Below are 14,767 nucleotides of genomic sequence, written 5' to 3' on the forward strand. Positions count from 1 at the left end.
GAAGACAAACGAACACAAGCCGTGAAAGATGAACGCCAGAGAAGACGAACGAACACTCCGCGGCACTAATGAGCCGCGACTGAGATACGGCAGGACGGCCAGAGCATGTTCTCGGATGCTGGAACTGGCGGGAGTCTGGTGGGTGTGCGCTGGCAAGGATTGACAACGGCAAGAAAGAGAGAAAGAAAAGAAAAAAGAATTAGGTTTGCTCTGATTGGGAGAAAAGTTTTTGTCCCTATTAATTCACACATAATACAAGGAATATAAGGATATATATACATGAGAGAATTGGAAAAAATAGAAAGTATATATTGTGTTAAATGGAAAATGTATATATTTTTAATAAAATCAATCAACATGTAGTAATTATGTGATCTAATCGTATAAAAGTAAATAACATGTTAGTAACGATTACATTGAATTTTAATATTATTATTTTCCGCTGCTTCTAATTTTCCTCTAAAATATTGCGACAATATATACATATGATAAAATTATATTAAATCCACTCGGGTTCGTTTCTGTCCCTGAACTCCTGAATTTATCCTCCCTTTAGAATTGTGGGATCAACTTCAAGGGGTGCAGGATTAGTTATGTGGACCGTAAAACGGATACGTGGATACCTGGTGCATAATCTAAAAAAAAAAAAGGAAATAAAATTATATTAAACCTCACACGCTTAATATGTCGAATGAATTTTTCTCTCGACCCGGAACCACGCAAAAGTGTCGGCAAGGCCTAAGTCGAGTGAGAAAATATCCAAAAATCCGTCAAAATCTATTCATGTCTATCCTGGATGTCATTAATTATTCCTATCCAATCCAATTAAAGCTGATGCCACGATCCGACTCCTAGCTAAAAATCAAGCTAACGCGGACCCAGGGAAAGACCTTGCTTGTCCTAAGCCGAAGTCGCTGGACATGTTCCAAGCGAACTGCTGCCACGTACCATCCTACCGCCACGTGTTACTGCACACAGACCCTAGTTTATGACACTGTTACTGCACACCAGTCAGGGCCCTAGTTTTTTACACTATTAGGACGGCAGGTGCACTCACTCGTCTCCATTCATCGATCCTCGGTCGATCCATTGTCTATATAAACCCCAACAACGGACGCTTATTCGATCAATGTAATTCGATCTCACGATTATATATCACTTACATTCTGACCTGAAATCCGATCTCAGTTTGGATTCAGAGCTTTATATTTTCTTGATTTTCAGTTTCTTCCTTCGAGTGGAAATGGCGCACATGAGAGATGAGTACGACAACATTCGCCAAACAGACGGCGACCAGATGCAGCACCACAAGACGGGAGGCTATGACACCGCCGCCGGCACAGGCAAGCAAGGCGGCATGGCGATGTCGGGACAGCACCAAACGCACGACGGCGCGTACATGACGGGCGGCCAGCATGGAACCATACCAGGTGGCACTGACATGCACGATGGCAGGGGGCAGACGATGCCGCAGCAGGAGATGGGCGACTATAACACCGCCGCCGGGACCGGCACGCTAGGCAGCTTGGCCATGTCGGGACAGCACCAAACGCACGACGGCGCGTACAGGACGGGCGGCCAGCATGGAACCATACCAGGTGGCACTGTCATGCACGGTGGCAGTGGGCAGATGATGCCGCGGCAGGAACATGACGCTTCGCGCGGGATGCTTCATCGGTCCGGCAGCTCTAGCTCAGTTAAGTATCTTAATTAATGAATTAACTGCATTTGATTTAAATATTAATTAAATTAATTAATATGAATTATTATCTGATTATGTAGTCGGACTCGGAGGATGACGGAGAAGGGGGGAGAAGGAAGAAGAAGGGACTGAAGGAGAGGCTACCGGGGCACCGGCACTCTGATCAGACTCATAAATCGGCAACCACCATTCCCGGTGGTCCCGGAGCTTATGACGCCACCCAGCACGAGAAGAAAGGGATTATGGAAAAGATCAAGGAGAAGCTCCCTGGGGACCGGCACGAAGATCAGACGCATAGATCGGAAACCACCACTCCCGGTGGTCTCGGAGCTTATGACACCACCGCGGAACACCAGCACGAGAAGAAAGGGATTACGCTGAAGGAGAGGCTACCGGGGCACCGGCACGATGATCAGACACATAAGTCAGCACCCACCACTCCCCGTGGTCCCGAAGCTTATGACGCCACCGCGGACCAGCAGCACGAGAAGAAAGGGATTATGGACAAGATCAAGGAGAAGCTCCCTGGCCACCATTAACTATAGATCGACTACAGAGCCTGATATATTGGCTTGTTTCATTAGCTTGTTTCATTACATGTATGTCGTGATGGTTAAGACAATAAATGATGGGCCCATCCTTAGTTTGTGCTTTGTTTTATGTGTAATTTGTGCCTAGGTTAAAGTGTGTAAGAGGTGGATGTATCGTTGCTATAATATTATGTGCTTATGTCGAGGGGTGGTGTATGTTTACAGCCATACAGGCATATATTGAATGTTTGCTCTTGATTGGGCCTTTGGATGGTTGAGCTCTCTAATTTAACCAGTGTCGGCATAACTTACAGGACTGGCTAGTACTTGCTTACATTTTTCATTTTGGTTTTCAACATGTTTAAAATACAATTTTTTCACAATTTTTTTTTTCTAAAAAAAAATTCATTTTCATATTATTTTATTTAGTAATAAAATGGATGGTGGGAACATATATTTTATTTAATAAAAATTTATTTATCTTTTAAATTTAGGTGAATTTTACATAAATTTTAATATAATCATGTATTTTATTTAGATCTAATATAAATTTATATTTGAATCATTTCCAAGTATGGGATAAATATTTATATTATAATTTATCTTCTTTGAATTTGGATAGGTATTTCGTAAATTAAATATAATTTGAAGAAGTCCTGGAATAGATATTGTAGATAATCAAATCAATAAACTGGCTGAAAGGATTTCCTGGCGTGTATTTTAATGGTTGAATGAAAATGCAAGAACCATCACTCCCAATTTAAAATTAAACGAAGATAATTAGAAGGCAAAAGCAGAACCCATATAGCACCAAAGAAGCTCCAACCATGAGACCAGCTGAACATTTGTTAAATTATCCTAACCTAACTTTGTCCAAATGATAGTTGCGGCAAATTGTCAAACTTTTGATGTTTATTACACACAACAACTAAACATTTGTTGTTCATTGGATTTATGATGGAATTTAATTAAATAAAAATAAGTAATAATATAATAATTTTCATGAGAAAGAAGAAGCATACATACTAGGAAAACAATAGAAGTCATTCCTTAATATATATAAATTGAAAATAAATTTAAATTTAATAGAAGTAACTAAATTACTTTAGAAAAGACCAACACCCTAAAATGGAGTTTACATTTTCATAAGCATGGAGTGTAAGTCTCTAACTTATCTTCAAATTATGAAACTAAATATCAAAATTTATCAAAAAATTTATTTTAAACCAAAACAAAGGGAATTGAATCCTCTATTTGACATGACCAAGACATAGCAATTGGGATTTATTGGTGCATGCATATCCTCACTACAAAAATTAAGGTTGTTAGTTAAGGATCAAAATTGTTACTAATAATCACAAAACTGTTACTAATAGTATTAATCGCTATAACTACGACGATTTTGTGTTAGTGACGGTTTTGAAATTCATCACTATTAGTGCCAATTTTGAAATTCGTCACGAATACTCTATTATTAGTGACGATTTTGAAATCTTTACTAATACTTAAAAAATAGACAATTATTAGTGAAGATTTTAAAACGGTCACTAATAATTTAAAATTAATAATTTTTTTAAATCATTAATTCCTATAAAAAAATTTGTAATTACATTTTCGAATACATCACATTAAACCATAATTACTGAAAAATTCATAAATTATTCAAAATTGTAATTCAAATTCAAATACAAATACAAATACAAATATATTATACAAATTCAATTAAAATACAGAAATTTCATCTATTCAGATAACAAAAAAAATACAAAAAAATTCAAAATTCAAATAGATTATATAAATTCAAATTAAAATACAGAAATTCAATCGGTTCAAATAACCAAAAAAAAAAAAAATCAAAAGTTGCATCTAACTATAGTGCATGACATCGTGCTGATGTTGTAACAGTTGCGAACCCTACAAATTAAGAATTATAAAAAAAAAAAAATTAGTATACGATTTTTGAACATATATGTATACGTACCATAAGTATCAATGATTTAATAGCAAAATAATTAGACATTCGTACACTAATGCGAAAGAAAAAACTAGAAAAAAAAAAAAAAAACACCTCAAGAGAAGTATACTAATTTAAGTGCGGTTATGGGAAACGTACATCGGAGGAATTACTAATGAATTCGCAAAAATATTTATTCATTTGGTGCATTATGGATAAGAATCTGCAATGTTGTTCACATAAAGGATGAAATTTAACTTTCACTCATCCTTTCAAAAATATTTTAGCATTCATTTTATTATAATTATCTTTGTACATGGTTTTATTTTAGAAAAATTTTAATGAAATTTCGGCAGTATACCATCTGTAAATTAGACATTTTCTCATAAAATCTGTACCTAAAACCTGGTTGTTTTCAGCAAATAAATTATTTCAAGCATGCAACAACCTAAATCCACTAACAGTATACAATTCACAATATACTGCATCAGTCATGCAGTTGGCGTTCAACACAGGCATGTATTCCAATAGTAGCAAAAAGAAGTTCCTGATTTTTTAAATTACCACTAGGGGTGGTGGGGTTAAGAATTTTTTAATGAAGCAATAACTATCAATGCTTTAAAAGATGAAAACCTGTTGTTCGTAAGCTATGAGTTTCAAGAACCAGCATCAGTAATGTCAAGAATTTGTCTTCATAGTCCAACACCCTATGCAGAAATGATCTTCTTAATGTCAATACCTAAAAGATGACATTTATCCTTAATTTCAACAACATAAAGGGAAAATAGGCAAGATAAAAAATAGAAACAGTCAAACATTAGAATAAGTTAACTGTGTGTGCTTTAGAAGCAATCAGTTCTAAATTTTCTTTTTATTTATTATACCCCTCCCCAACACACTACATGGAAAAGAACAATAATGACAATAGAAAAAACAACAAGATTCAGCAACAACATAAGCACTGATCAGAACCCCCAGGGTGTGGTTCAGGTGGTTGTACGAGCTGCGGGAGTGCCTTTCACGAGGTCAGGTGTTCAAACCCTCTTGGGTTCATTTCCGCCCCTAGACTCGTGAATTTACCCTCTCTTTGGAGCTGTGGGGTTAACTTCAAGGGGCGAAAGATTAGTCACGTGGACCGTAAAACGGACGCGTGGATACCCAGTGCGTAATCCAAAAAAAAAACATAAGCAGTGATCAGAGGTCCAATTAAAATTTAATCAGTTCAGTATATTTCACAATGTATTCGAACAACAAGATGGATTTGTAGCGCAAAGAACTATAGAAAATTATTAAAACTATAACAATATTAAAATACGATCACATTCTCAAATCCTCTGCCAATACACTAATACTAGAAAAACAAATTAACCCAGTTAAAACAATCAAAAGCACATTTGTTTTTCTCCATTTTCGTTATTGAAAACATAATATGACTTTACCTTGCTTCATGGACAAAGGAGAGAACCCAATGTAGTTAGAAAGCTTACTGCTACAAGAAATTTAATGATGGGGGGTATAAACAAACAAGATGCTAGTGATTCTACTATTCTAGAAATTCATGGAGGCATACCTGCAAAACAATCATTTCTAGGGTTTCATGTGATCATCATAGCAATATCATGTTTTCTATAGTATCCATCTTATCAACAATATCATCTTCCTCAGAAAATATTCAAAACAGGGCATCTAAATTTTCTTATGATCATCATAATATTATGAATAATACTATTCTCAAGCAAACACTATTCTATTTTCTATAATAATAAATACCAAGAGTAAATGAATCACTAAAAATAACAAACATTGTATTAATATGTATTTGAACTTTGCCACATGTTATTCCAAATGATGTATTTGTTTTTTAACTTCTCAAATTCAAATACAAAAACACAAAGATTATGTTAGGTACACCATATACTTGGAAATAAAATTTGAAACAAAAAGCTTCCTCAAAATACTAGTAGTGATGGATTACTAAACCATCACTAATACCCTATTATTAGTGACGAATTTCCCAAACCGTCACTAATACTATTAACTAAATTATTTTTATATTTTTTAAATAAAATACTATTAGTGACGGTTTACAAAACCATCACTAATACTCTATTATTAGTGACAAATCTCCCAAATTGTCACTAATACTATTAACTAAATTTTTTAAATATTTTTTTAAACAAAAACACTATTAGTGACGGATTACGAAACCGTCACTACTAATTGGCTATTAGTGACGAATTTTAAGAACTGTCACTAATAGTGTTAAAAAAATTAATTTTATTTATTAATACATACTAGTAGTGACGATTAGTTAATCGTCACTAATAAGTGACTTTTAGTAACAAATTTAATCCGTCACTAATACACTAGAATCGTTGCTAATATTTTTCCGAAATAATTTCCGCACAAAAATTGTTTCCCGCGTAGTTTTAATTGACGAAAGTATTAGTGACGGTTTTAAAACCATCACTAATAGTGTTGTATTAGTGACGACTACTAAAATCATCACTAATATTTATACTATTAGTAACGGTTCTTAAAAATTGTCACTAATACCAACTTTTATTGATGAAATTGAACTCATCACTAATACTTTCGTCACTAAAAACCAATTTTTTTGTAGTGCCTTGATTTACCTATGAAAATCATTAAGGCCAAAACATATGCACTCAAAAACAAACAAACAAACAAAATGCAACATATTAGAACCAATCACTCCATGATGTTTTAACCTGTCTAGTCTAGGCCTCACAAAATTGTCAAGAATAAAAGAATCGTCGCATAAGAAGTCTGGAACTACCATATAGGATTTTGTTGCTGCACTTCTAGCTTCCTTCATTTGTAGATTGCCATTACTAGTCGACAAGTATTTATGATTATATAGGAAAATGAAATGCAGTAATGAGGTACATACTACTAGCTTGCTTAGAATAGAATTTCAAAATTTACTCTAGTGTTTAAACCCAAGGGATTAAAGAAATAATTTCTTCAATTAAAGATATAGATATTCTATGCCAATCATCAAATATTAAAGAGAGCCCATAGATATTAAACACATCTTGACGAATTATATATATCCATACTTCTTTCTAAAAATGGCAAATTCCATAAGCTTTATGGGAAAGAAAAATATTCAAAAAGAGTCTAACAATATCAATGAGGATGAGCCACTGGGGAAGATAGATCAATATTACCAACTTAAATGGAGTTAATTCTCTCCCTCCCACCATTTCTGACTCTCTTGCACACAACACCTAGTAAAGCAAACAAGTCTATTTAGTCTCCTTCTATATGTTTTCTTTGATAAGGCAGCATGTCAAAATCAACCAACTGAAGTTATCAAATAGGGAAAATTTGTTCAAGTAAAGCAAATTTCATAAGTAAATGCAATATATGTGATCTACAAGAAAATAAAAAGAAAAAGAATACACAAAAGAGCTAACCCTTCCTAGCCAATATTTTCTAGTAACTATTATATGTATAACATCTTACTCTTGTTTATAAATCAACATATTTCTTCATAATTTTGGTGAAGTTCTGTTTCACATCAAAGCACACACCTAGTCACGTTTGAAGAATTCTCAATCATGAACTAAACGGGATCATACTTACAAACCCACCAATCAATATCAGTTATATACTCCCAAAAATTGAGCTCAATGAACCAAATGGAAGATCAATTTTAGCATATTTCTAAATTAATAATGACATAGAAATGCAAATGTCTCTAAATTAATAAAAGACACGGGCCTAGTCTAGAAAAGGTTCTCGTATGGTTCATGAAGTCATAGCAGCTACTGATTTTTCAACCTGATCCTGATGTGGCTAATCAATCAATCTTTGCTGGTAAGAGGTGTGTTGGAATTGGTGTGTTCCCAAGAGGAGGGTAAATTAGAAATTTAAAATTTCTTCCTAGGTTTAACTAAGCCAGCAGCAGTAATACACAACCTAGGGGCAGTCTCAGCACAGGCAATACAGTTCTAGTATCTCTCAACAAATTACAATTTCGTGTCAATTAGATATGCATTATATTTAACAAAGGAATTAAATAAAGCAAGAAGTAGAATATAAAGCAAGAAAATTAAAAGTGACACTGAATATGTTATCAGGGTTCGGCAAACATGTCTACGTCCCCGCCTCAACTCGCAAGCCCAATGATTACCACTAATGCTCACTTAACGGGTGGAGCGACACCGGTTAAAACCACCCTTTCGTTACTGGGCAAGGGAATACCTCAGGTCAAATTAGCAGGGTTTGCCCCAACCTTTACAAACTCTCCTTACGAGACAGAGAAGACCCAAACACTCCTTAAGGGGCGGAGAATACCCACCTCAGGCTACGCTTGGAATACAATTAAATAAGTTTTTCGTACAATGAAAAGTGCTTCTTACACTAAGCAGAATTGTACAATAATATGATCCAAATATATGCACTCACAGATGATATGGATATAATGCTCAAGTGAGATTGGTCAGGTTATATATATCAACTCTTAGAGATGTGTATATGAGTATGTGAGAGTGGTACCTTTGATTCAAGATATTTTAATCAATAGAGAAAAAATCAAAGGTGCTTCAAAAATCCTAATTAAATATCTCAGCAAATATTTTTTCAAGTATTTAGCACAATAGAGATAAGAATCTAAGCTTGCAAAAACATTTTATATCAAAAGCACAAGCAAGCTTTCAAATTTGGAAACAAAGATGCCAAGACTCAAAAGCAAATGAGAGTTCTTTCCAAATTATATTTATCAATAACATACAACGGGAATAACTTAGCTTACTCTCAAAAATCGATATCAATCAATGCAAGTGAGAGCAGTAAGCTTTAAAAAATGATGTATATAAATGCACACAATACAATCAATGAGAAACGAACTCCCTTTAACTTGCAATTAATTTTCAAGAAAGGTGTATAAGAAAAAATACTCTCTGTTTTCAAAAATATTTTCTAAGCATAAAATATGAGAGGGTATCAAATATAGACTTGAAAATGTGAAGTATAAGCAATGAGAGTTCTAGGAAATTCAGAGAGAATTTTTTCTAATTATATTGCTCATGAGTGCTAATCAAACCAAATGAGGGAGTATATATAAACACTCCAAAAAATATGGTCCTTGGGGACTCATTCGGTATTTTTGAAAAAAGTTTAAGTATGGTTAGTAAAAAACAACCCTTGTTTTACCTTGGTAAAAATTGGGCAACCCGAGAGGTTTGGTCAACTGTAATAAGGGTTCGGTCGACCACTTTAAGAGGTTCGGTCAACCATGGAGATTTTGAACTGCGAACATGATCTACCATCTCCGGGCGATTTTGAACCCCTTCGTGGGTTCGGTCGACCAAGTCAAATTCGGTTGGCTACTCAACTATGTTTGGTCAATCGTGACCAAAATGAACTACGCATTTGGTTGGCCGAATGGTTGGGGTGTCAAACACATGCATGTTTGGTCGACCGAAAACACTACGTTCAAATGCTGAACGGTCGACCATGCAAAAGCAAAGTGTTAACTTCTTTGACCGTTCGGTCGATTGTGGCATTTATACTGCCACAGTTCAGTCGACCAAGGCAAAGCCCTTTCAGCCAACAGAGGTTCGATCGACCCAGTTTAGTATAACTTGACTGATTCGGACGACCGAGACCCTTACAAAGTTCATTTTAGGTCCTGATTTTTATTAGATGTCACCACTGTTCACATAAGTATAACTTTTGAGTTATAGGAGACTTTTCATATTATGCTTAGGAAACTAAAGTCAATCAAAGGCCTTGAGCACTAAGTCCAAAAAATCCAACGTCGGTCAACCTTAAGGTGATCCCAACGGTCCTATGGTTCACTATGGTCAAACTATGGTCATTGAGCATTACAATCCTATCATGCATGTGATACAGTTATTACAGACCATGTAATACTACAAGCCTAAATAAATTGAATGCAAATACAATAACAAAAAGGTGGTCTTTATTCTTTTGTTTCTTCAAATGCCATATGAAACTTGATCTTTGTGGTCCGTATGGCTTCCTTGTGTTTTTACCAACAGTGAGTGTTAAGGATGAACATGTTCAAGAAGTTCAGTACAAAGGTAAAAAACATTGGTTTTGTCATAATCAAAACAAGATCAGACTCATAAAGTCAACAAGGTGTTATAAAAATCCATTTGCTAAAGCTTGGGAGGTCATCAGGGAGAAATACAATTATTTCCTATTGGCATAAAGTGATTTAGTTTAAAAATCACATCCCTATATATGCCTTTACACTATGGTTAGCTGCCTGGAATAGATTAAGAACTCTTGACAGGGTGACTAAATGGAAAGCTATTCAACCCCCACTATGCGTTCTTTGGGAGAGAGAAATGAAAGTAGAACGGCTTTTTTTCCCCCCTTTGACTTTTCAAGTCTTCAAGGCAGTGATTGAATCTAGAGGAACTTACAGTTCTTTGCAAATCTAGGAGAATGAGCTGAGTAGAATTACAAATTTAAATGGAGCTGTTGCAAGATTGAATACTTTGGCTATAACTGCTTCAGTCTATCACGTATGGAGAGAGAGGAATAGAATTGTGTTTGAAGACCACTCCGCTAAATCCAATTGATTAATCTCCTTAGTAAATGGAGATATTGAAACTATATTTCTCAAGTTAAGGTTTAGTAGGTTTTTGTTAGTTTTGTTGGTGTTCTGTAATTTTTGTTTTGTTCTGTATTGTTCATGGTGTTTGTAAGCTTCTTTTGCTGTATGTTGTTTCCCTGAGGTTAATATATTCTTCTTACCTTCTTCTGAAAAAAATTACAGCATAATCACCTGATTGCCGTTCCTGCTAATTGCTAACCTGACACCAATTTCTTGAGCTCACCATTACTGAAAAAATAAGTAAATAAATTCCTTGTGGATTCTTCAATCTTTCTAGGTAAAAAACAAACATAGCCCACATTCAATGCAAAAATGGACTGAAGATAGAATTTCGTTACATATTTCCGCTGAGATGAATTTGGAGGGCAGAGAATGAATGAAGAGAATCCCGACTCCAGTTGCGTTTGTATTGCCGTGACAATTTGATAAATAGCTCTCATAACCTTAACAAGAATTAATAGGATACCAATAGAGAAGTGAGACCGCCGACAGCAACATCAAGGTCCCTATTTATCATCAGAAATTGCCAGAGGAGCACCTTCCATAAAACAGCATGGCCTGTCTTCACCATCTCATGAAAGAGTTGTATTGCAGCATCAGCATGTCCATGCATGACAAAACCCCAGAATAATATAACTGTAAGAAAATACATTCTTCTCATTTATACTCACAAATACCTTGTATACAACCAACACGCTCCCACGCATCGATAAGATGTCTATTAACACAGCTTTCACTAGAACACTTTTTGTTGGCTCAGGCTGCAAGAGCCAACAGCATTCTGAAGTCTGAACCCAACCAGCATACTTAGCAGCGCCCAGTGGCCAGTTGTCAGTTGTGTGCACAGGCTTAAATAACTCCAACCAACATGAACTACCAAAATGAAATAAGGTCGAAGAAATCACATCTTTCAGGCATTTCATCCAACACGTGGCGCCCACAATCCAGAAAACCACATTTCACGTACACATCGATCAGTGTTACAAACATACAAACCAGAAATGAACCCACCAAGAGATCCTTTGGGCATGTAACTCCCATTTCATAAAATCACATCTTTGCCAAAGTTGAGAGAATGGGATAAAAGGTTGATATTCGTTTGTGGTAACGGTATTTGGGGGCAAATATTGGAGGCCGGTTTGTAGTAAATTTCCAGGATAAAGTAACCATCACCCAGTCCAAATCCTTCTTTGCGCTTAAAACAAGCATACTTTTGTGCTTCATTATGTGCTTCTTCATTGTTCTCAACGAAGACTCGTCGAACAGTTGCCTGTGCATTGGCTTTAAGCAGCCATCACTTATCCGTCACTAACTCCAGCGACCGACATCACGCAGAAGATAGATTATCAATAGCAGAAAACAATGAACTTGAACTAGAATAGTTGGGGGCCTGCGTTCGCTGCCACAAATTATGACATACACTATCGCACTTGGGGAAATGTTAGGCGAGAGCACCGCTGCCAAAGTGCAATGGCAGCCGCACGCAGATAAGGATTTGGACTTATAGACCCCGTCCAGGTAAGTATGTTGCTTCTTCATTGTTCTCAACGAAGACTCGTCAAACAATTGCCTGTGCATTGGCTTTAAACAGCCATCACCAACTCCAGCGACCGACATCACGCAGATGATAGATTATCAATAGCAGAAAACAATGAACTTCAACTAGAAATAGTTAGGGGCCGCGCGAACGCAGGCCCCCACTGCCACAAATAATGACGTACACTCTCCCACTTGGGGAGATGTTAGGCTAGAGCACCGCTAAAGTGCAATAGCAGCCGCATGCCTAGGCCATGAGCCTTCTTAATCACCCATAGACCCTGTCCAGGTAAGTAGGTTGCTCTATCGGCTCTCTGTTTCTCTTGTACCCCAAAGCCTCAGTCGTTTGGGTGTAGTTCTTCCGATATGGGACCAAAAACAAAACCAAAACCAACCTCAGATTCTGAAGAATTCTCTTCTTCTACGGCTTCTGCCTCTTCGTCTTCGGTTCCCTTTCAAAGCTTCATATCCATCCGTCGTTGTCTCTCTACACTAGAACTTTTGCAGCACTAACAAAAATATGTTTATAGCGCTCACCCGTAAATTGAACGATGGGGTTGTTTGGCATGTTTAAAAAGGTATTTTAAATATAAAGTATTTGAAAAATAAAATTTACTTGAGTGAATTTAAGGAGGAATGCAAGAAATTTATGATATTTGTAATGAATGGTCAGACCCAAGTTCATTCTCAAATACAAAAATAAAATTCAAGTCCAATCAGTCCAAGCCCTTAGGCTTGGCCCGGTTAGCAAGTTCAATCCCAAATCATATGACCCATTAGCCAAAGCTTAAGACTCATACCCATTTAGTCTTTAACCCAATCACAGATTGAGTTCAAGAGGACTCAAATTGGCTCAATCACAGGTCAAACCCAATTGGACTTAACCTGACGTAACCTACCCCTTAACTCAGTCCAGCCTAACTCGGATTGATGGACTCAATCCCATTACCCTCTTTGATTCATGAGAAGAAAAAAAAAAGGAAGAAAAGTAAAATAAATTGAAATAAAATAAAAGGAAAATAAAGAAAATTCAGGAGTACTTATCTGTTTATTTGAATGGAAATTTCTGTCCATTTTTTCTCTTCTAGTAAGATCTGTAAAGAATGAAGAAAAAACTATGAGAATGTAAGAGAAGCAGAGAGAAAAGAAAAGAAAAAGAAAGACATAGCAGAAGGTACGAGAGTCAGAGATAGATTTGAAAGAAAATGAAGAGAGATTGAGAAAAAGAAAGAGAAACGGGCAGAGAACAAAAATAAGAAATAAAAAGAAAAAGAAAGAAAAAAGAAAAAGGGAAAGAAAGAAAGAAAGAGGAAGAAGAAAAAAAAATGGAAGAAAGAGAAGGAAAGCGAGTAAGATAAAGAAGAGAAGGAGAAAAGGGAGAGAAGGAAGGAAGAGAGCAAGTAAAACAGGAAAAAAGAAAGAGAGAAAGGAAACGGGCGGTGACACGTGGCATAGCCAGAGCCACTTGATCGGATAGCGATGTAACGCAATCCTAGTCGTCCAATTTGTATTTTGTCTGTACGTGTGAGCGGATTGCTGTCGCGTCAGTAATCCATGTTAAATATTTTGAGACACTTAGGAATTGCCATGGTAGGTGATGTTACGCTGACATCACCCTGCTGCAAAAAATTCAAAAAAAGAAGAGATAAAAAGCTGACACGTGTTTTGAGAAGCCTAGAGTATTGAGATCACTGTTAAGAGCACTTCAACATGGCTTTGAGAAGCCCAAAGTATTCCTACGAATAGGGGTTGGCCTCAGAACCTTCATTTTGAAAAAAAAAAAAAAAATTCAATGTGATGACGGTGGAAACTAGTTTGTTTAAAAATATCATGTTATTATTATTGACCTAAAAACCTAAGTTTAGAACAGGAGAACTAAGTTTGTATTTCCGATCTTTGAAGAAGGTGAATGAAAGTCATGAGCTTCAAAGGAGGAACATGAGTTAAAAGCATGATGCATAAGTTTAAAAAGTTAGGGATTCATCTCGGCTAGCTAAAATCATAAGAGCTATTGAAAATATAATTTTAGGGCTTTTGAAAGCATTGTTTAGGTAAAATCTTCATTAATAGACAAACAAATAACTTTGTTTTATTCGATCTAATCTTATTGGTCAAGGTCATAATCCTTCTTGAATCATGCAACCTTCAAAGGTTATATAAAAATCTTGTCATGCCTAGGGATAAGGCGAAAAAAACACTGTACAGTAAAATTTTCCCTTTATCTCATCAAAATCTAGAATTAGATTTTGTGAACCTCAAGACAAACTTCTTTTTTTTCTTTTTAAGATTTTTTCACATTTTTATATTTTTTTGGGATTTTAGGATTAATAAAAGCATTAAATCATAACAAATAACCCACTCATAGACACACACTAAGACACGTGCTTATTACATACAGCTATTAACACTACTACACTCAAAAATAC

At 35.8% G+C, this 14,767-nt stretch overlaps 1 protein-coding gene and 1 non-coding gene across 2 annotated transcripts; one reads left to right on the forward strand and one right to left on the reverse strand.

Moving 5' to 3' along the window:
- Positions 1-931: 931 nt before the first annotated feature.
- On the forward strand, positions 932-2,503 carry LOC131146823 (dehydrin Xero 2-like). Its single transcript, XM_058096624.1, has 2 exons — positions 932-1,696; positions 1,783-2,503. The coding sequence occupies exons 1-2, from the start codon at positions 1,244-1,246 to the stop codon at positions 2,239-2,241; spliced, it is 912 nt and encodes a 303-aa protein (XP_057952607.1). The 5' UTR covers positions 932-1,243; the 3' UTR covers positions 2,242-2,503.
- Positions 2,504-12,477: 9,974 nt separating this feature from the next.
- LOC131147280 (U1 spliceosomal RNA) lies at positions 12,478-12,638 on the reverse strand. Its single transcript, XR_009134673.1, has one exon. It is a non-coding gene; the product is annotated as a U1 spliceosomal RNA (small nuclear RNA).
- Positions 12,639-14,767: the final 2,129 nt, after the last annotated feature.

Source organism: Malania oleifera, chromosome 1 (genome assembly GCF_029873635.1).
Source record: "Malania oleifera isolate guangnan ecotype guangnan chromosome 1, ASM2987363v1, whole genome shotgun sequence".
Taxonomy (NCBI): Eukaryota; Viridiplantae; Streptophyta; class Magnoliopsida; order Santalales; family Ximeniaceae; genus Malania; species Malania oleifera.

What these genes read in the sequence shown, in the direction of transcription:
- LOC131146823 (XM_058096624.1), top strand. Translation starts at nt 1,244, where the DNA reads ATGGCGCACATGAGAGATGAGTACGACAACATTCGCCAAACAGACGGC. An exon ending in GGTCCGGCAGCTCTAGCTCA is followed by an intron (nt 1,697 to 1,782) that starts GTTAAGTATCTT and finishes CTGATTATGTAG; the next exon opens with TCGGACTCGGAGGATGACGG.